The 20,065-nt window shown below is 37.0% G+C and overlaps 3 protein-coding genes across 5 annotated transcripts in view; all 3 read left to right on the top strand.

Moving 5' to 3' along the window:
- The window catches only part of espnla (espin like a), a 48,677-nt gene extending 43,666 nt beyond the window's left edge, over positions 1–5,011 (top strand). The window contains exons 6-10 of the mRNA XM_055213082.2: positions 1,823–1,963; positions 2,263–2,404; positions 2,632–2,777; positions 2,950–3,114; positions 3,197–5,011. Coding sequence (XP_055069057.2) covers positions 1,823–1,963; positions 2,263–2,404; positions 2,632–2,777; positions 2,950–3,114; positions 3,197–4,687 — 2,085 coding nt within the window. The 3' untranslated portion in view covers positions 4,688–5,011. The remainder of the gene's footprint in view (positions 1–1,822; positions 1,964–2,262; positions 2,405–2,631; positions 2,778–2,949; positions 3,115–3,196) is intronic.
- Positions 5,012–5,089: 78 nt separating this feature from the next.
- On the top strand, positions 5,090–10,293 carry klhl30 (kelch-like family member 30). The gene is made up of 8 exons (XM_055213079.2): positions 5,090–5,235; positions 5,882–6,718; positions 6,860–7,040; positions 7,403–7,489; positions 8,297–8,452; positions 8,987–9,175; positions 9,341–9,486; positions 9,578–10,293. Exons 2-8 carry the CDS (start codon positions 5,945–5,947, stop codon positions 9,821–9,823), a joined length of 1,779 nt encoding a protein of 592 aa, XP_055069054.2. The 5' UTR covers positions 5,090–5,235; positions 5,882–5,944; the 3' UTR covers positions 9,824–10,293.
- Positions 10,294–10,754: 461 nt separating this feature from the next.
- Positions 10,755–20,065, top strand: part of crocc2 (ciliary rootlet coiled-coil, rootletin family member 2) — a 117,912-nt gene continuing 108,601 nt past the window's right edge. Inside the window, exons 1-4 of one of the 3 annotated variants that reach the window (XM_073870142.1) lie at positions 10,755–10,855; positions 11,093–11,244; positions 11,861–12,008; positions 12,123–12,229. In XM_073870142.1, coding sequence (XP_073726243.1) covers positions 11,203–11,244; positions 11,861–12,008; positions 12,123–12,229 — 297 coding nt within the window. In that variant the 5' untranslated portion in view covers positions 10,755–10,855; positions 11,093–11,202. The other 2 variants (XM_055213078.2, XM_073870143.1) reach the window with 2 other exon arrangements.

Consider the following 20,065-nt stretch of genomic DNA (forward strand, 5'->3'; position numbering starts at 1 on the left):
TATTTATTGGCTATTATTGATATTTTTTGTTTAATCTGTAAAGCATGCAGACTCAGTATTTAGTTCAGCTCAGGGTGGTTTATCTGTAGTACATTAGACATGTTTTCTGTATTTTCCCTTTCTAACATAAACTTTACAGCACAGAAGATATATAGGTGAAAACACCTTTCAGTGTTTTAACAGAATCCTCTTAATTCAGGACCTGTCAAACATATTCATAAAGGGCTTAACCAGAGGTGTAAATGTATTGCTTACATATCAACAGAAATGTGTGGTCTTGAATTCCTCCAATGAGTGGAGAAATATGTGAAGGGTTGAAGCTTACTAAACTTTCTCAAAATCTTATAGGCCTGCGTATTTCTGCCATTTCTGGTCTTCTTCTGAAATAATTTTAATTTGTGTGCTAGAACATAACATTGAGAAATATTTCTCTTTCTGCTGTAGATTTTTCTATGTTCTTTCAGTGACCTACTGTATCACCTAAAGTTTTCTGTTGTACAAAAAACCTTGCTTGCTTTTTTATAAAAAAAAACCTCTCCAGAGCATTCATTGGCAATTAAAAACTGTAAATAGCTCTAAACCGGTTTTTCCAAATATGACTTTTTGCTGGCATTAGTCTCATCATCGTCTGTGTGGCCTCTGAGTCAGAGTAAAGGATGGGAGGACTGCGTTGCTTCAGCATCCACTGCCTAAACTATAGAAGAGGATAGTTGATGGAAACCAAATGTGCCATGATGTCCGCTGGCTTTGATTTAACGTTCACACAGAGGCAGATGCATCCGGATCGTGAGTGAGGAATTAAACTGTTGCTAAAGGTCACCAAGAGAAGAGATTCCATTTTGCTAATGTAGTTTTACCCCATATACAGTACCCACATTACCCCTGCCAATGTTTATCTATTTATGAATTGCACAACTTCTGGGAAATTTTATTCCTGCTTTTGCCCAAGCCGTGTCACAGCGCATTTCAAGCTGTTTGGACTTCAAAGTACCGTGCGAGAGGAAATTGGGAGGACCACCTCGCAGAGACAAAGCAAAATAGCATGCTGCGGCGTATCAGTGTTCCCTTTGATACTCTGTGCGTGTGTGTGGTTTAAAGAGGGCCCTTTGAGAGCCACATTTGATATGTATTCTGCATGGAGTCCATTAGGATAGTACAGTTTCATCAGTGGTGATTTAAATGTTTCCATATACTCTGCATTCTCCCTCTGGTAAAGTAGGATCAATACAACTATTTTGCCCCCACCCAAGCTTAGGCCCCTCTGACTGTAACTCTGACATATCACTGTGCAGAAAACAACACTGTACAAAAGAAAGGCCAATAACTGCTGCTGTTCAAGTGCATTATTGTGATTGTCAAATGGACTTCCAGAACAGCACTGACACCGAAACTTTACAACAAAGTTATCGATTTCTTCAGTTAATATGTCACGGTAGACGGCACGCTCACATCCTGCCTCCTTGTTACTCCAGTAACTTTTTAGAAATGACCTGAGACGCCATTGCTATTTCCCTCTTAACATTCTCTAATTATTAAAGCTGCGTGGACACAGGAGATCCTGAATCTTTGGTGTTGGTTTTTGTAACACATCTTGATTTACCTTCCTTGTTTACTTGTTTACTTTCCTTGGTTCATTGAACTCTTGCATAAATCAGTATCGCACTCACGAATTGCGCTGTTGGCCGTATTGTGTATCAGCATGATTACCTGCGGCACGCAGCCTGACAGCTGCGCTGATACATGCACAGCTGTGCTGATACATGGCCTTAACGCATTGCTACTCGTGTGATTTTGCTTTAATAATATACTCTTTATATTGCAGCTCAGCACAACTGCTCAGCCTCTGGAAGAAAACTGTACCATAGAGGAGGAGCTGAGAGAAAAAACAGCTGTGTCACGGCAACTAAGCTCAGATTATTACAGACAGATCACCAACATAGACAATAACATGGACAGTCTTAAGGTAAATCTCGTAAAGTCTTAGTCGTGCATACATTTATACCATATGGTTATGCAAAAAAGCATTACAGTGGCTCTTTTTAAAAATGAAGTGATCTGCCTCACTGCTTATTGTACTGCATATACGGTATGGTACGGCAAGGTAGTTTTCTTGCATGCCATATTGCCATTAAAATAGAGCTCACTTTATGATATTAATTAGTTATTATTATTATTATTATTATTATTAATGAAAGTAAATGTAATGCGCTGTAAGTGATTTGACAAATCTGACTGTCCTTCCATTTTCTTGAACCCCAACAGCATCCAGAGATAGAAGATTCACCTCAAGCCCATTACCCCAGCCCAAATCCTCCACCTTCCACCACTAACCCCCCGGTCACCTCGCCTCCATCCTCTGCGTCACATGGGAACACTTTTCAACATGTCCACATGGCCACCACGGGTGAGAAAGCCTTAAGGGAAGATGTAATACCCCAAGCAGCCTGTATGTTCCGCAATCCTGACAAACTTTTATGGGAACTGCTGTCATTATTGACTCATCCTTCCTTAATTTCACTTAATGACTTAATTCCACTTTTCTGAGTAATGGTAATCAGCCTATGTGAATATGATCAGATTATAATCAGAAACAGATGACAGTAACAAATAACGTTCTTGTTCTGATTGCAGTGGTGAAGAATCTTAACTCCAGTACGCCTGCGAGTAAGATACTACCAGAGAAAGGGAGACTGTTGATGGGTGATATGAAACTAGGAGATGTCAAATCTATTGCTAGCCTTAAGAAATCTGTACTGACAGCAGATTTGACCATTTCTGTTAGTAGAACCAACACAGACATTCTTTCGTTAAAATGTTATTTATTTACTGACTTTCATTTCTTTGCCTACATGACATAAACTGTAGCATGCATGTAAAAGATATATTTAATATTAGTGCTGTTTTTATTTAAACTAGCTACCAATGTATTATGCTATTGTCTTTTTTCAGAATAAAATGGTGGTGTTACCCACAGAGGAAGCCAATTTGTCTGATATAGATTACCTGGTACCCAACCATGATGGTCAGGGAAGACCTATAGCAGAGTGGAAGAGACAGGTGATGGTACGACAACTACAAACCAGGTTATTCGAACAGGAAACTCAACGCTTGAAGGTGCAATATATGAAATTAAATTGTGATATTGTAATTGAGAGCAATTTTCTTCATAGAAGCTTCAAATATTTCTCTTAAACAGGAAAATGGGAGTAGATTTGCAAAGGTGGATAGCTGGAGATACTCCCATGCTCACAACGCCATCCTGGGCCCATTTGGAGAACTTTTAACAGAAGATGACCTTATTTATCTGGAGAAACAAATTGAAAGCGTGTCGATGCAAAAACACTGCGAGGGCTATGAAATTGAACTTGCCCGTCTGGCTGAAGAACTTCGAAACATTCTTCCAGCACCCATAGTCAACATCACCGTCAACACCCAGTACAGAAACCCTTCTACACAGACTCCCTTGCCTGTTTGGTGTAACCGTATTTCAGGCATTGTGAAGAGTATGTCACTGCTTATGACCAACCTAACAGACCAGCCTTATTGCAAAATGCCGAACACTGAGCTTGTTAACGTCTTCTCTCAGGGTTCAGAGAGACAGGCTCCCAACAGAGGCAGGAGAGAAAAGATAGAAAGTGAGATTCACCAGTTTGGAGTCTCGGTGAGGAACCTAAAGTCCAACTTTGAGAATCAGAATGCTTCATCATTAGAGGACTTAGATGAGACAGAATCATTGTGTAAACCAGACCAAGAGCCGGTAGTAAATGCATTGGATGAAGCCCTTAAAAATCAAGTTGAAAGACCTGAGGAGGACCAAAGTAATGTTTCTGATATAGACTATGGCGATATTAGCGATGTAATGGAAAGCACAAGCCTGCGTAAGGAACGCATTGTGGTTTTGTTCCTGGGTCACTGGAAGAAGTCAGCTTACACCGTAACTGTGAAAAATGCACAGAGGAAGAAAAGTGTTGATTCACTGGACATGCCTAGAAAACCCAAGTATGAACGCAAGACCAGCTTGCATATCCCTCAAAAGAGAACAATGGAGAATGGAAAGTTAGGCCATTTCTTTCAACAGAGAAGTGCTATCAACAAGATGATTGGGAATTGGAGAAGCATGATCTCATTTGTACCATCACGCCAGATCCGAAGACTCAACCGACAGCAGGCCGTTTACTCACCTGAGCAGTTCCTCCCCCGTGTGGATGGATCTCCCGTTAACTATGACACATTGACTTTAGATCTTTTCATGCTCGGCTACTTTCACATTCTGGAGCTGGATTTGCCCTCAGATGAGAGGAAAATGAGACACCTTCTGTGTTTTGAAGTTTTCGACCACGTGGGTCGTTTCACCTGGGAGACTGTTCGGGATTTCCACAAGGCCGTAATTCAGGATATTGAGGCTGGGAACCGGGAATGGAAGGATGGATTTGAGGATATTAAAGTGAAGTTCTTTGGAGATGGACAAGGCCAACCAGAGCTTGAACGCTCAGAACAGACGGCAACAGTAGAAAAGAGGCCTGTACCTAAAGTCATCGTTCAAACACCCACTCCAGATGAGAGTGATGTCCTGAGACATAATGCTGATTTTACTAGTCTGAGCAATGATGAGATATGCAAATATATCGACCGTAGTTTCGCATTCTGGAAAGAGAAGGAGGCTGAGATATTTGATTTTGAGGAATGACAATAAGCTCACATATAGACTACTGTCTCTGCAATCTTCCATTTTTTTCTTTTTTCTGGATTTGCTGTAGTACTGGTACTAATATTTATACAATTGTAATATTTGAGACAAGCTTTCTGCCATTTATCCTCCGATTTTTTCAGAAGTGCAAGGTGGAAGACTGCCATAAACTGAACTGCTGTTCTGTTCTGACACCCTCATCAGAATTTTTCTTATGTTTTTGTTACATGTAGACTTTTAAAAATCTAAACCATTATTTATTTGCACCAATATTGGAGACTGCTGATTCTAATTATTATTAAATAAATAACCATCTTGACTGTCTACTTTTAAACAGAGAGTTGTGTGTATCTCTTTAAGAGCAGGTGGGAGCTTAACCATACTATTTAGATTCTTAGTATAGCCTCCCTAGAATGACTGGCCTAAAAATAGTTGAGTGAAAGACAAGCTTGCTGTCCCAATATCTCTGCAGAAGACAGTGTGTTCCTCGCCTAGCCGCAACAAAAATAAAGAGAATAATGTGTGATTTCTTCTTTTTTCACTAATAGGTAAGTTTCATTTAAACTTATTCTTGTTTAATTCCTTTTGATAAAGAACTCATCACTTATATTGTAACTTATAACATCAATTACAATACTTTATTCATACTTTTCCCTAACCTATATGATGTGATGTAGGTTTAAAACTTTGTGTTTAAAGTACAAAATTTTTAAGCAACAAAAGTGTGTGTATTCTTCTTTTTAAATTCTAAATATTGTGGTCTCCAGTTGTAGAATTCAACACTGAAAAGTATTATTTCTCTTAATCTTACAAACCCATGTGGCTTTGCCAGTAATAGTTTTTGTATTCTGTAATCAAACTCTCACAGGCATGGAAATAAATCTCAAATAGTAGTATGTTTAAGTCTTAGTATTATACTCTCCCATTGTGCCTGTCAATTATATTAGCTTTGGCAGAAACTAGTTTTTAAATCTGACGATAAACGTCAGATAATTTGACTCGTATTGATGTGCTAACATGACTTCATTGCTGCTCATCCAGTTTTTCCCCAAATGATTTTTTTCCAAGCCAGAAAGGCAGGAAATTGTCCTTGGGTCACAAGAGGCTGGAAGTTAACTACATTGCTATGACCATGAATGTTGGAGTTGAATCACATGTGACTGATCATACCCATTTTGTCTTATTTCTTTGTAGGCAAACACCAAACAGCTGTTGCTAAGATCTGAATGCATTAAGGTCATAGGTCAGAGTCTCGTCATGGTGCGCAATGTAGACGACCTAGACTTCTGCCTCTCTTCCCATCCACAGAGCGTCTTAGAGGGCCTGCGCTCTCTCTGTTCTCAACCTAAATTTGTGGATGTCACCTTGAGTGCCGGTGGGCGGGATTTCCCCTGCCACCGCGGCATCCTCGCTGTCTGCAGCCATTACTTCCGTTCCATGTTCTCTGGAGATTTTGTGGAGAGCATTGCTGCTCGCGTAGAGCTTCACAATGTAGATCCAAATGTGTTGTCGACCCTGCTAGACTTTGCTTACACGGGAAAACTCACAATTAATAAAAACAATGTGGAGGGACTTATTTGTACTTCCAGCCAGCTCCAGTTCCATGCCGTTCGTACTGTATGCACCCGATATCTGCAGCACCAGATTGATGCCACAAACTGCTTGGGAATTCTTGAATTTGGAGAGATCCATGGCTGCCCTGAAGTTGTTGCCAAAGCCTGGAGCTTCCTCTTAGAGAACTTTGAGGCTGTGAAACAACATGAGGAGTTTTTGCTGATGGAGAAAGACAGGCTGGTTGCCTGCTTGAATGACGAGGATCTGAAAATAAGAGATGACTGTTCTTGTGTTGAGGCAGTTTTGGCATGGGTCAGGCATCACAGGGAAAGTCGGATACATCACCTGCGAGAACTCTTGAGCTTGGCTAAACTTGCTCTACTCTCACAATCTTATCTCACAAAGAATTTGCTTGAAGAGCCACTGGTACAGGACTCAAAAGATTCCAAAGAGTTGGTAGAGAGAATATGTAAAGAGGTCAGACAAGTCTATGCATTTAATACTAGTCTTTTTTAAATCTACTCTATGTGTACTGTATGTTTTACTGATTTCAAACATACTATATATTTTCAGTTTATTAACTACTAAATGTAGTTTTTTTAATGTTTTTTTTTTCAGAAACAAGAAATGACAGAGGACAAATCAGGGCAGAGAGTTGCTCAGAATTGCCTCAACCTGCAGGAGGTTTTATTTGTGATGGGTGGTCGCTCACTGGATGACACGGATGATGAGGATGAAGATGATGAAAGTAATGAAAGGTTGCAGCCTAGAAACTGTGGCTTCTATAACCCAAAGCTTGGTAAGGTTTATTTTAGTGCAGTTGTAATAGTTGGCTTGTTACACTAACAAGTGTAAAAAATTTTACATTGAGCAATCTGGGGTATCTAGGATGTGATGTGTAGATGTGTTGCTGTGCCATAAGGATGTCTTTGTTAAAACAAAGTTTGTGGTAAAATTATTGTTTCTGTATTTGGCAGACACTTTTGTCTAAAGCATGACCTTTTGCGTTGTAAATGCAATACTCTACTAATTGAGCCACAGGAATAATTTTGCTTTTGTTGTGAAAATCAATGTAATCACAGTAGTCAAAAGTGCAAAAATGTGTACTATATTATTCTATTTGATCCAACATAAACACAATTTTTTTTCGTTATTTCACAGGGCAGTGGTATCAACTACCAGATTTTCCCAACTACAATAAATGGGGTTATTCTATTGTATCTTTAAACAACAACGTATATGTCACAGGTGAGATAAAGACATTTTATAAGATATTTAAACTGAACTGTTGCACTTTTTTTCACAATACTAATTGTAATATGAATAATTGTAACACCTTTTTTTACATTAGTAAATGCATTAGCTAACATGAACTAATAATGATAAATAACTTTTACATCATTTATTAAACTTAGTTCATGTCATTTTCAGCATTTACTAATACACCTTTTAAAATCAAAAGTTGTAACTTAACATTAGTTGATGCACATTGAACCAACACGAATAACTGTATTGGTATTAACAAACATTATAAAAAATTAATAAATGCAGAAAAACAATATTGCTTATTGTTTCATCATGATTTACAAAAAGACAAACGATAATATAGAGAGAATAATGAAACAGTACCAAATGGGAGAACAACTTTTAATTTTACAAAGAGAAAACAAATCCACAGATGATCTAATGTTTTCATGGTATGTATCGAGACTTGGCCCGCTGATAGAAGGATTTGTAGTTTTACAGCACACACTTAAATGGTGTATTACATTATTAAAACACAGTTTCTGTGAAGGATTTGGAGATGCTGAGACAGACCAGTCCCCGTCTTATAGACAATCCTGCTAAGATTTAGAAAAAGCTTTCAAAAATGTGAGGACTACTGCAAAGTAAGAAAACATTAACTTTGTGAGGTGAAAATAACTGACTGCATTACAAATGGGGACAGTTGAACCTTCTTGGTGACTTGAAACTAAACTTAAATAAGATAAGCTTTACTAATTCATCTGAATTTATCTAATGGAAAAATTGAGAAAGGATTTTTTTAACTCTCAGGAGGATCAAGAGGGTCTCAGACGAACACTTGGTCCACCACAGAGACCTGGAAGTATATCACTCGCCAAGGAAAGTGGATCACAGTTGCGCCAATGTTGCGACCCAGGACTAACCACTCCTCTGCTACTCTCAATGGAGAGATTTATGTAATGGGGGGTAAGAAAACATATTTATAACATTTAAACAGTTGCACAATATGTTTTCAAACACTTGGAGCCATACTTGTAAATTCATAAATCATAAATCTTGTTTAATAAAAGTTTTATATGCAAATAAACTTTTCAAAAAATGGTTTATTTTATGTTTCAAATAATTAAAGATATCTGCTTGTAATATTGGTTTAAATAAAGACAAATGGATTTAGACAATTTATGGTTGTCAAATGTGTCCATCAGTCATTTATGAACTGCACCACTGCTAACTCTGATAGGATACACATGTGTACTTTAGGGTCCACGTGGCCTGCATACAGTACATGCAGAAGTCAACTGAAAATACAGAAGTCAACTGTTTAAAACTAAATGAAAATGACAGCATATTTCTTCTAAAAATAATTAGAGGTTTCTTAAAACAGATTATATTTAATGCAGAACTAGACCGTTATCTTTATAATACAAAGCAATGGCTGTACTGAGTCACAGACAACTAATTTCTTGTGAATAATAAGAAACATAACTTTTCCTTTAACAGGAACTACAATGGATTTTGTGGAGGTTGAACATTATGACCCTTTCAGTAATTGCTGGACTCTCACTGGCCCAGCGCTGAAGTATGTGACTAACTTTACATCCACCTCATGTAATGGAAAGCTGTACCTCATTGGCTCTTGTGCTGTTAAATATAATGCCCTAACTATGCAGTGCTACAACCCTGTCATAGGTAAGAAGCAGCACTTGACAGCTAAATTAATATGTATTTAAACCCCCAAAAAACACATTTAAATAACAAATTAGATTCATGAGAGAAGTGTGGTTTGTTAATATTTATATGTATGACAGTTGGCCTAATGGTTTTATGACACACTTCTTTTCTTTCCTTTATCAGATAGCTGGAGTATCATCTGTTCACCTTATATTCCCAAATATCTCTCATCTCCTCGCTCTGTCTCTATGGATGGAGTCATTTACCTTGTAGCAGACAACACCAAAAAAGTCTATCTGTATGACCCTGACAGTAATATGTGGGAAAAAGTAAGTTTATACAATAAAAAAAATATTATTTCTCTTTACTAAAATTCTTAAAGCCAATTCTTATATTTCCATTCACATTCCTCCTGCGCAGATTCAATACCTACACACTCTTCATGAAAATGGGGACTTGGTGGTTCTAGGTAGGAAACTGTATGTCACTGGTGGGCACTGGAAGGGCATGGAGGGGGATTACGGTGTGGAGGTGGAGATATACAACCGAGCATCCAATACTTGGAAGGTGGAATGCTTCCTTCCCAGGCTCTGGACCTACAGTGGCTATTGTTCTATCTTTCTGGACACTTCCCAGTGGACTGAACTCTTTCCTGATGAGACTTAGGGTCTTCTATCATCTGCCTTAATACTGTTTGAGGACTGTTTTGCATTTTCCAACTGTATGTTGGTGATTATCTTTTAGCAAAATAAAATAAATAAAACAGCTTACTGCATAAAATAAAAAACGTTTTTTTTTGTATTTGATGTATTTAAAATTTTGTAGGCTATGTATGACTGTGTATTAAGAAAATTATTTTTTTCTCTCTAATTGGACCTTTACCCAGGCAGCAAGTAATTTATACCTATACTCTCTGGCCAATAAAACTTAGAGTAAGTCGCCTTTAGTTTTTTGTTTTTTATTATGTTGCCATGTTTAGTAGCACACCACAAAGATGTTTTTTTTATTTGTCAAAGAGATAGTTTATCTAAAAAACAAAAGCTTTGTCATTACTTACTCACCCTCATGTCGTTTGACTCCCAATGTCTTGCTTTGTTGTTTAAAAACTGCAAAATAAATGCAGATTTAAAAAAAAAGTAGTTTTAGGTTTTCTTTTTACTATGGTAGTCGATGGTTGACCTCCTCTTCAAGCTTGAAATGGACCCAGAAGTGTCAAACACAACTCCACTCGACTCGTGCTATATATTTTAAGTGTCCTGACCTGAAGGCATGCAAAAGGGTTTGGTAAAACAATTAAAATATAATCCATTATCTGATGAAAGTCTTGACCTTATGCCTCTCTTTCAGTATACACTCCCTGTGCTTAAACTCTGTTGTTTATGCAGTTTTAGTATGTTTACTTAAAAAGTATGTAACAACTAAACAAACAGCGATATCCAAAACAAGGAAGTAAAGGAGTAAATGTCTTATTATTTATTTAACAATTTTGTTGGCGCTAGTAACCAGAAAACCAAAAACAACACTTAAAAGAACAAAGTTGAACGACACGAGGGTGAGCAAATTATAACGTTTCGTTTTGGGGTAAACTATTCATTTAATGCTTCAGCCTCAACCCTTTCGGCGTCCTTGTAACCATGGAAACCGGAAAGCTTGCGTTCTAATTCCCATGACAACACGACAGAGCGTCCTTTTACTTCGGTAAGCGTCCTGCTACTTTGGTAACCATTTGCACCAGCCTCGAGTTGGTTCTGTGATTGCAACTTTTACACTGGTAGTCACTGTACTTATAGTACGAAATCAACGTTTAATTCGCTTATACGCACTATTTAAACCATGCATGGTTATACCCTGTGCGATGCGATGCTTTAAATAGTGCAACGGCAAACTATTTTATAGCTTACGGAGAATAAAAGCTTTCATTAACTAACTTGCTAGATCCAGTTTAAGCTTTCAAAAAGACTTCAAGTCTCAGGAAGAATTGAGGACAATTGGGAAAACGTCGCTGGACGGTTATTAAAGTACTTTGGATCGGTACCAGTTTCCAGATGAGTTGTGAAGGGGATCAAGGACTGGAGGCTGTGATTCAGGTGCGTGTTTTCCAGCACGAAAGCTGATCCACACCAGCTGTAACTTTAATGGGTTATTGCACCGTTACCTTTTCAAAACAGCATGTGTGAATGAAAGAGGAGAGCGTTTGATTTAATATTAACGACTCGAGCCTTGCAATGTTTCAACAAATTAAGGTCGTTCGGGGGTCAGTTTCAGGTTCATCTGTGAAACTTGAAGACAAGTGATGATCTCCGAGACTGATTTCCTTGTGCTGACATCCTATGAAACTGAAACAGAGAATGGCATGACGAAATAATTAACAATAAATAATACATTTTAACGTAAATAAAATACTGATTTTGATTAGCAGACATCCAAGCAGTGTTTACATCAATGCACGCGAGACTTTGGGTTTAACCACTCTTTCGAAAATAAACCATGGTTTTACTGGGGTAAAAGTGTAACCATGTTTTATCTCGTGTACTATCAGTGGTTTTACTACACTTATCATGGTTTAACTATGGTTTTTGAAAACCGTGGTTGTCAAAACCATGGTTATTTTGTGGTTTTACTACAGTAACCATGTTTTTTGTTTTAACTGTAGTATAACCATGGTTAATTTAAGTATCTCTCCCTACACTATTGTTAATGCAGAAGCTGGAGGAGTCACTGCTGAACCCAGATAGCAGTGCAGAGGAGAGGACTCACTCTGTGAATGAGGATGAGGAGCACTTTAATGCCACACCTGTTCCTGCCCGTATTCGTGAGATCATCACTAGAAACCTGACTGAAACGCCCATAGGTACTCTATACTGTGTATGAGCTCATTGAGGGCAGGTCTTCTGAAGTATTGGGGTATAGTTAGAAACCATGTTCTATCAATTCCTGCTATTTCTTTCCTCCGGTGATGCATAAGCAGGGAGCGGTGAGTTGCAGGGGAACTGTGTGCAAAGGGATGTTCCATCTCAGATGTGCAGTGACGGAGACCAGCTGCTCAACAGGCACTCTGCTCTCACCAGAAGGGTAGGACACAAACCTCAAAGTCTGCACTCATAAGGTGTCAGAATTTTATCATCTTTACTAAATAAATAGACTATGATCCACAAATAATGAATTTGCATTAAATGGTGCAAATCTATGAGTCTGCCATGCTATTTGCACTTGTTGCACATGCCATCATGCAATTGATTAAACTTTTAGAAAAGGAAGTATACCTTGTTGATTAATTCGAGCATAAGATACCCCAAAAGACTCAATTTATAAAAAAGTAGAACCATATCAGCAACATGTCTTATAAATAAGCCATAGAGATTCCCTATGTTGATCTTAGGTCAGCAGCCAGTAAATACAATCACTATAGTTGGTTGTAATTTATTTATTGCTATTAACATACTTTTTTTTAACTATATATAGTAGGCTACTGTCCAAAAGTCTTAGGCCACCATGCCACAATTAGATTTGTTGTTTTTGCAATGTAAAAGTGATCATAAATAATTGTTTCTCAGTCTCTTTAATAGAATACATCCAGAAAATACATGAAATGTGTACATGGTATTAAAAACTGTATAAAAATGTAAACTGATGTGTCTTTTTTAATGTAAACTCCCCTTCCACTTGAGCAATAGCAGGAAACTGCAGGATCTCTTAAAGGGTTCACTTTAAAATGAAAATTCTGTCATCATTTATTCGTCCTCATGTTGTTCTAAATCTGTAAGAATTTCTTTTTTCTGATGAACACAAAAGAATATATTTTGAGAAATTATGGTAAACACACAGCAGTAAGTGACCATTGACTTCCATAGTAGGAATAAAAAAAAATGATGGAATTTAATGGGTACCGTCACCTGTGTGCTTACCATCGTTTATCAAAACATTTTGTTTTATTCATTCATGTCATTTATCACAATACTTCCAAAAAATTTTTTTCCTACTATGAAAGTCAATGGTCACTTACTGCTGTGTGTTTACCATCATTTCTCAAAATATATTCTTTTGTGTTCATCGGAAAAAAGAAATTCTTACAGATTTAGAACAACATGAGGACGAATAAATGATGACAGAATTTTCATTTTAAAGTGAACTATCCCTTTAAAGCTAAATAAAATTAAACCTAATTTCTAATTTTAAATAGATTAGTCTTTTTACTTCATTCTGCTCAAAAACGCTTAAGATGTGTTTAGTGCCAAGAGAGGTCAAACTAAACACCAATGATGCCTAAAGAATACATTTAGTCCTGAATTATTATTATTTTTTTTACATTTTCCTGTATTTTCTATTTGTACTGTATCTTAATAAAAGTTATTGAAAAATAAATATGGATGGACACTAAAACTTCTAAAACAGCACAGGGGTGATTCCAGGATTTTATAAATGGAGGGGCACAGGGGGATCAAGAACGAGTCAGGGGGGCCAATCAGAAAATTCAAATGAAAATAAATACTGGTTTAGAAAATATTAACCATGGTTCCCAAAATCTTGTGCAATGCCACGTGCTGTAATATAGATGGTATTCTTTTTTTGAATTTTGCATGGATTAGACAACACAGTCCTGTTCCAGAATAGTTCACTTTAAATAAATTGCCATAATTTACTCATCCTAAAGTTATTTCAAACCTGTATGAATTTTTCTTCTGCTAAACACAAAATAAAATATTTTGAAGAATCTTAGTAGCCAGAAAGTTGATGACCCCATTGACTGCCATGTTATTTTGTTTCTACATATGAAGTCAATGGGATCCATCAACTGATTTTGGTTACCAACAATCTTAACGCTTTTCTTTTTTGTGTTCAGCATAAGAAAGAAACTCATACAGGTTTGAAACAAGTTTAGGTATATGACCATTTAACCATTTAAATTAAGTGAACTATTCCTTTAAGTATCTAAATTACAGAGTTGCATGTAGCTGGTATTAGTTAACGTTCTGACATATCAGGACCGTTTGGGAAACCCTTACGAAAATTAACCATGGTTTTATTGTGGTAAAAGTGTAGTAACCATGGTTTTTTGGTGAATTGATTACTATGAGCAAAAAACCATGGTTTTTTGGTTTTAACTGTAGTAAAACCATGGTTAATTTTCGTAAGGGAAATATTACTTAAAAATCTGTTTTTCTACTCTGTCTGATCTGACTTTCATTGTCTGTTATACTGTATTTTAACACAATGGAATGCTATTTTTACATAATATCTGTATCAGACATAAAGAAAGAGTTCAAAATAGTGACTAAACACGACCCAATAACACCTCGTGTTTAATCCAATCAGCTGTTACTTTATACTGCTAAAATACTGATTTAAATGTGACATTGTCTGATAAAATCATCATACATTTACATTGAAGAGCTGATACGAGGTGATTTCTGATTACCTGCGTGTCTCGTGCAGTGCAGAGCTTTACTGATGCTTTTCTCTTGTTGTGTTTATGAGCGCTTTTAATTTTAAATGCGAGTGATAGTTTTATTGTAGATCGCGTACAGCGCAGACAATTCAGCGCAAATTCAAAAGTATCAGAGAATACTGTTAGGCGCACGCGCATACCGCACCATAGGGAGGGAGAGAGCTCATGCACAGAGAACTGGTGTGTGTGTGTGGGGAAACACTACTAACCTTTCGTTAAGTCCTGATACTCGATCAACCATCTTCTCTGTCAGTAACATCTGTTGACTGTTAACGTTTACGTGAAAAGACAAGGACACAGAGGAACCCAGGTGGAAAACACCGCCAACTTTTAATTCCTTCACTCAGTGTCATCCAAGAGTCGAGGTTCCGCACGCAGCAGTGAGAAAGCGTGCGCGCGAGAGAGAGGCGCTGCTGAGTGCTTGCAACAGCGAATGAAGAAATTTTAAATAGTAAAATAAAATGTAAATGGTAATCATGAAAAATCTATTTGATTTGTGTTGATTTGTGCCAGTGTTGAGTCTGTGGCGGGGCGCCCGCTTCTTCTTGGCGTTCGCACGAGTCTCAAATCAAACAGTGATTGACAACTGGTCCAATGGTGCGGTGGGTGTTGTGGTGGCTCTTTTCTCCTGTTTTAAAAACACGCAACTATGCTGCTTCTTCTTAGCGTTCGCGCGAGTCTCAAATCAAACAGTGATTGACAGCTCTCTGGTCCAATGGTGCGGTGGGTATTTTCAGGTTGACAGTAAATCTAGCTGGCCCAATGAGATTGGAGGGGGGGCACCAGGGGGGGCAATCATATTCCAGGGGGCCGATGCCACCCCATGCCCCCCCTCTAGACACGCCCCTGAAACAACAAGTCCTGTGGTGGTGACCTAAGACTTTTGCACAGTACTGTATAGTCACAAAAAGTTATGTCAAGTGTTATCCACTTAGGATATTTTAATGAGATGAGAGACATGGCTATATACAGCAAATTAAACCCTGCATATTATAAGTGAATGGTCCATACAGGCGAAGCAAGTCTTAATACTTGTGAGGCTGTACAGACAACACAAAATGTGTACAGATGTGAAAATAATGTTCATTCTAACAATAAGTGACTGGTCACTGTGAATGTATGCAGCTTGTTTGACTGACGCATCACCTGAGCTCATGTGTGAATATACTCACATACATAACAGCAGACCAGCCACTTAGTGATGGATCCTCCTTTGAAATGTAAACCATTCTTAAACAAAATGCTGTTTTGTGCATGAGAATCTAATCCATGCGTCAGCTTGTATGATCTAAATGTTGCTCGCTGCTCAGCTGCATGCACAGAGTGTAGATGCCGAGAGAGACGCGCATTTTACCGGGACAGCAAGACCTGGCACTCGTAGGCCAGTAGAAGCAACACAGTAGCCTATCTATACAGAAGTGAAGCTAAGATTTACCAAACAGTTGCAAGGTAAAGTCGCTAAGGCAACATTGCTTCAGCCAATCCCCATTTCTTGAGCAAGTAAACCCCACCCACTGATTAACATTGGATTTGCATACAAGTTTTAAATGAAAAAGAAAACGAAATTTTGTCACTATTATTGCTTGGGCATGAATAAAAATGTATTCACAAATTCCTTTTCAAGTTTGCATTTTTATTTTAATATTCGCACTCTTGCCTCGAGATTGTAGTGAAAATTAAATATCAAATCATTAATTGCATTTTATTTTTCAATTTGGCAGGAAAGATGCATTATCACATTGAAAATGAAATAATTTAATTTAATGTTTTAATATTTTTTTAGCACTTAATTTTAAACTTTGGGACATATATTGAAATTTTATTTTTTATTTTAGCATTTAATTAATTAATTTAAAATTAGCTGAAAAAACCTTGCATCGAACACAAATAGAGTTCATATTTAATAATATTGTGGGTCATTGTGTATCGTAATATCAGTGTTTCGAAGTTGCAAAAATGTATCCATCCATCCATCATTAAATTAACTCTCTGGGGTCCTTGGGTGACTTGGCATCCTTGAGCAGTTTTTACCTGCACTGACTTTTGTGCTTTTTTCAGTTGCTTAAAAATATAATAATGGCAAATATATATATATATATATAGACGCGGACGGGGAAAAAAGGTATACCCCGGCCTTAACCCCAGCTATTCTTCCCGACGAGCTTGCTGGCGCCTTGCATGGCTGACACTGCCGTCGGTGTATGAATGTGCGCGTGAATGGGTGAATGTGAGGCTAATTGTAAAGCGCTTTGGATGGCCATAGGTCTGTTAAAAGCGCTATATAAATGCAGTCCATTTACCATTTACCATATATTGCTTAAATATATGAAGAGTTTGGTTCCAAAACGCAATAAATCCATTTTGACAAATTTTGGTAAAAACATGTTTTCTATACCAAGAAAGTGACAAGATGAAAACAACTATTTTCTGTTACAAACTTTCACACAGCATCTTTAGGTTATAAAAACATAAAAAATTCAAATCCATAAGTTGATTTTCAAAGATTTATTATAAAAACTGATTATTTTTTCCACAAAATGCAATAAATCCATGACAAGTTTTTATTCAAAATGCCATAAATCTATTGAATCAATAGCCTATATAAATTTGCATTCATCTTTGCCATGTTATATTCATTTAGTTGACTAGTTGTACACACTAATTAAAAATATAAACATTAATGTTATTAATCAAAACACTTACTTTGTCATATTAAGAACCCTGTCATTGCGGTTACTTGACGTCTTCGCTTAACGTCTTTCACAGCGATCAGCTGTAAAATGTTTTTGGTCCTGCTCGATTTTCGTTGACTTTGAGTAAAATTATGGAAACCCGAGTGCCCGTCTCCCGAGTGCCTCTCAGGGAAATTATTAGATGTTGATGGCTTACGTTTCTTTCCCATCACAGAAAACCATCACAGGTTTATCAATGCAATTAAAGTATTATTTTTAGTTTTGGAACCAAACTCTTCATATGTAGAAAACTTATAGAAACCCTGGTTTTACTACAGAATAAATTACATAAATTAAGTGCTGCAATGATGTGTCACAGTGTTTACATTCATCTCGCGTAATGACAGCTGCTGCTCCTGGAAATGGATAAAGTTCCAGCCTATCATAAAAAGCTTAGCCACAATTATCAAAAATATGGGAATACTTCAGAGGCAAAAATCGTCTTTTGTTCCCTTTGCAAAACCGAAATGGCGTACCATGGCAGCACAACAGCGATGCACATGCACCTCAGAAGAAAACATCCTTGTAAGAGGATCCTTGACGAGCCATCTTTTTAAGTATTTATTATTACAATCAATTTTAGGAGTCATTGTTGCGGTCTTATCTGCTGTGTTTTGTTCAAGAATTAATTCATATATGCTAGGTAATAATGGTAATGCTAATCGCTAATGAAACTGTAAACACATATAGGCCTACTGTAAAGGTTACCTTGGCAACAATAAAGCAAACTTTAACTTTTAATTTACATTTAAAGATTGTTAGAAGTTGTTTATGCACACATAGACTTAAAATTAACTACTAGATTTACATTAGTACGCTGTAATCTAAAAGTGTGTGTAAATAATTTGGCTACTAGTGCATTTTGTTTACTTTTGGCATAAGCCAATTAAATAAAACATAATCATAAGTACGTGATTAATAACAATTTATCTCATTAGTCAAAAATAGTTTTTCATAATAAAATGGCAAATTCACTACACTTTCTGAAATCAATTAATATTGTTATCAAAGTAATCATATTAAACATTGAAATCAATCACATTCAGTTCATTTAAAAATATGCAAATTTACTATCCTCTTTAAAATACAGTTTATATTGTTAGCATTCATAGTTCCCCTTTTGTCACTCACTCGACGTTGTGTCGATGAAGTGACTAGGGGTTCGACCTTGGGAGACCAATCGCTCTGATTCTCTATGTAATAAGCCAATTAAACTTACAGTAAATGAAGTACTAATGAAATGTACATACCTTGACTCCGCCCGGAGCAACGGTTATAAAACGGAGGCAGGTAGGGACTTCATTAGTTTCAGTTCTTCGGAGCAGATGCTAATGTGTGTTTCTTTCGTATCGTCTAAAGATTCTATAATCCTGCTCTGCGGCTGTTGGTGTGATGATGCGGTTAAGCAGTCTCTTTTCCGGTTCCAGCACATGCTTATGTGCATTTGAAGAGTCCCCTTGGCGTTTCAGCAAACCTAAAAGAGTGAATTTCCTAACAATCGCAATGCCTTTTTTACGTATGTTCTACTGGGTGCGGTTGGTAACTCTCTCCCTCTAACAGGCACGATTGCTGTCTTTGGGTCCCGTCCAGGGGCGGAGTGGGATCAAAAAAATCTACCGGGAAATTTCGTATATCACCGGCCCTCCGTGGTAAAAAAAAGGTCTTGTATTTGTAGTAAAACTACGGTAATACAAATCGTAATCAATCTGCAAAAAAAAAACATTTACATAATAATAATAAAATCATCAAATCATGGATAATTTTCCTAAATGAGTAACTATACAAAATGATACCTGTTTGAAAGACGGAGATGCGCACCTGTCAATCAGCTATTACATAACAGAGCGAGACCAGAGATGAACGTGCTCATAAATGGGAGTAATATGGAATACTTTCTTTACATCTTTGAAAAACTGTAAGAATTTTTCCCTTAAATATCATTTTTGTCATATAAAGTTTTGAGAGATAACAATGTTTTTTTCCACTGCTATTGCTCATTTATTTTAACGTGTTTGGCGGATTTACCTCAGAGTTTATTTCAGTTATTTTGCTGTTTTTCCGGTAATAATATTTCCTTCTTTTTATTCATTTCATTATGCTGTTATATTAATTTATGTGGATATTTATTGCCATATAAGACGTTAATTGCCGTTACTCTCAACTAATAGTCAAATCATATGCGGAATAATGTGTGTATCTTTGAAAGAATACAGTTAATCCTTAAAAATCATTTTTGTCAAAGTTTTAAGAAATAATAATGTTGTGAGGATATATATTGCCATATTGCAGTTGAATACTCTTGTTTATAATATGAAAATCACATAGTAGGAAATATATAATGTGATACTGCAGAGTTACCCTTCTTATTTTTATTTATTATATAGCCATATGGAGACAAACATTTGCAAATATGCTGATTTGATCCATTCATGTACTGACCACCAAGCTAGAGATTTTAAACATCCTTAATCCACACTTACTATCAAATAGTCTATCTGCTTGATGGATCAATCCGACCACATATGTACTCCAATAAACAGGCATTCGGCTGCTTTGGCCCATAGGGACGATGAGGGCAATTTGAGATCTACAGTGAGTTCTCTGTCAGATAAAATCCCAGATATCATTGCTCAGCACGCTTGTTGTAGCCTGTTGAGTTTCCAGAAATGATGGATGAGTTGCCCTATGGTGACATTTCTGCTAAGAGCATTTGGCTGGAGTGTAACCCTC

The sequence above is a fragment of the Misgurnus anguillicaudatus genome, chromosome 8 (genome assembly GCF_027580225.2).
Source record: "Misgurnus anguillicaudatus chromosome 8, ASM2758022v2, whole genome shotgun sequence".
In the NCBI taxonomy this organism is placed as follows: domain Eukaryota; kingdom Metazoa; phylum Chordata; class Actinopteri; order Cypriniformes; family Cobitidae; genus Misgurnus; species Misgurnus anguillicaudatus.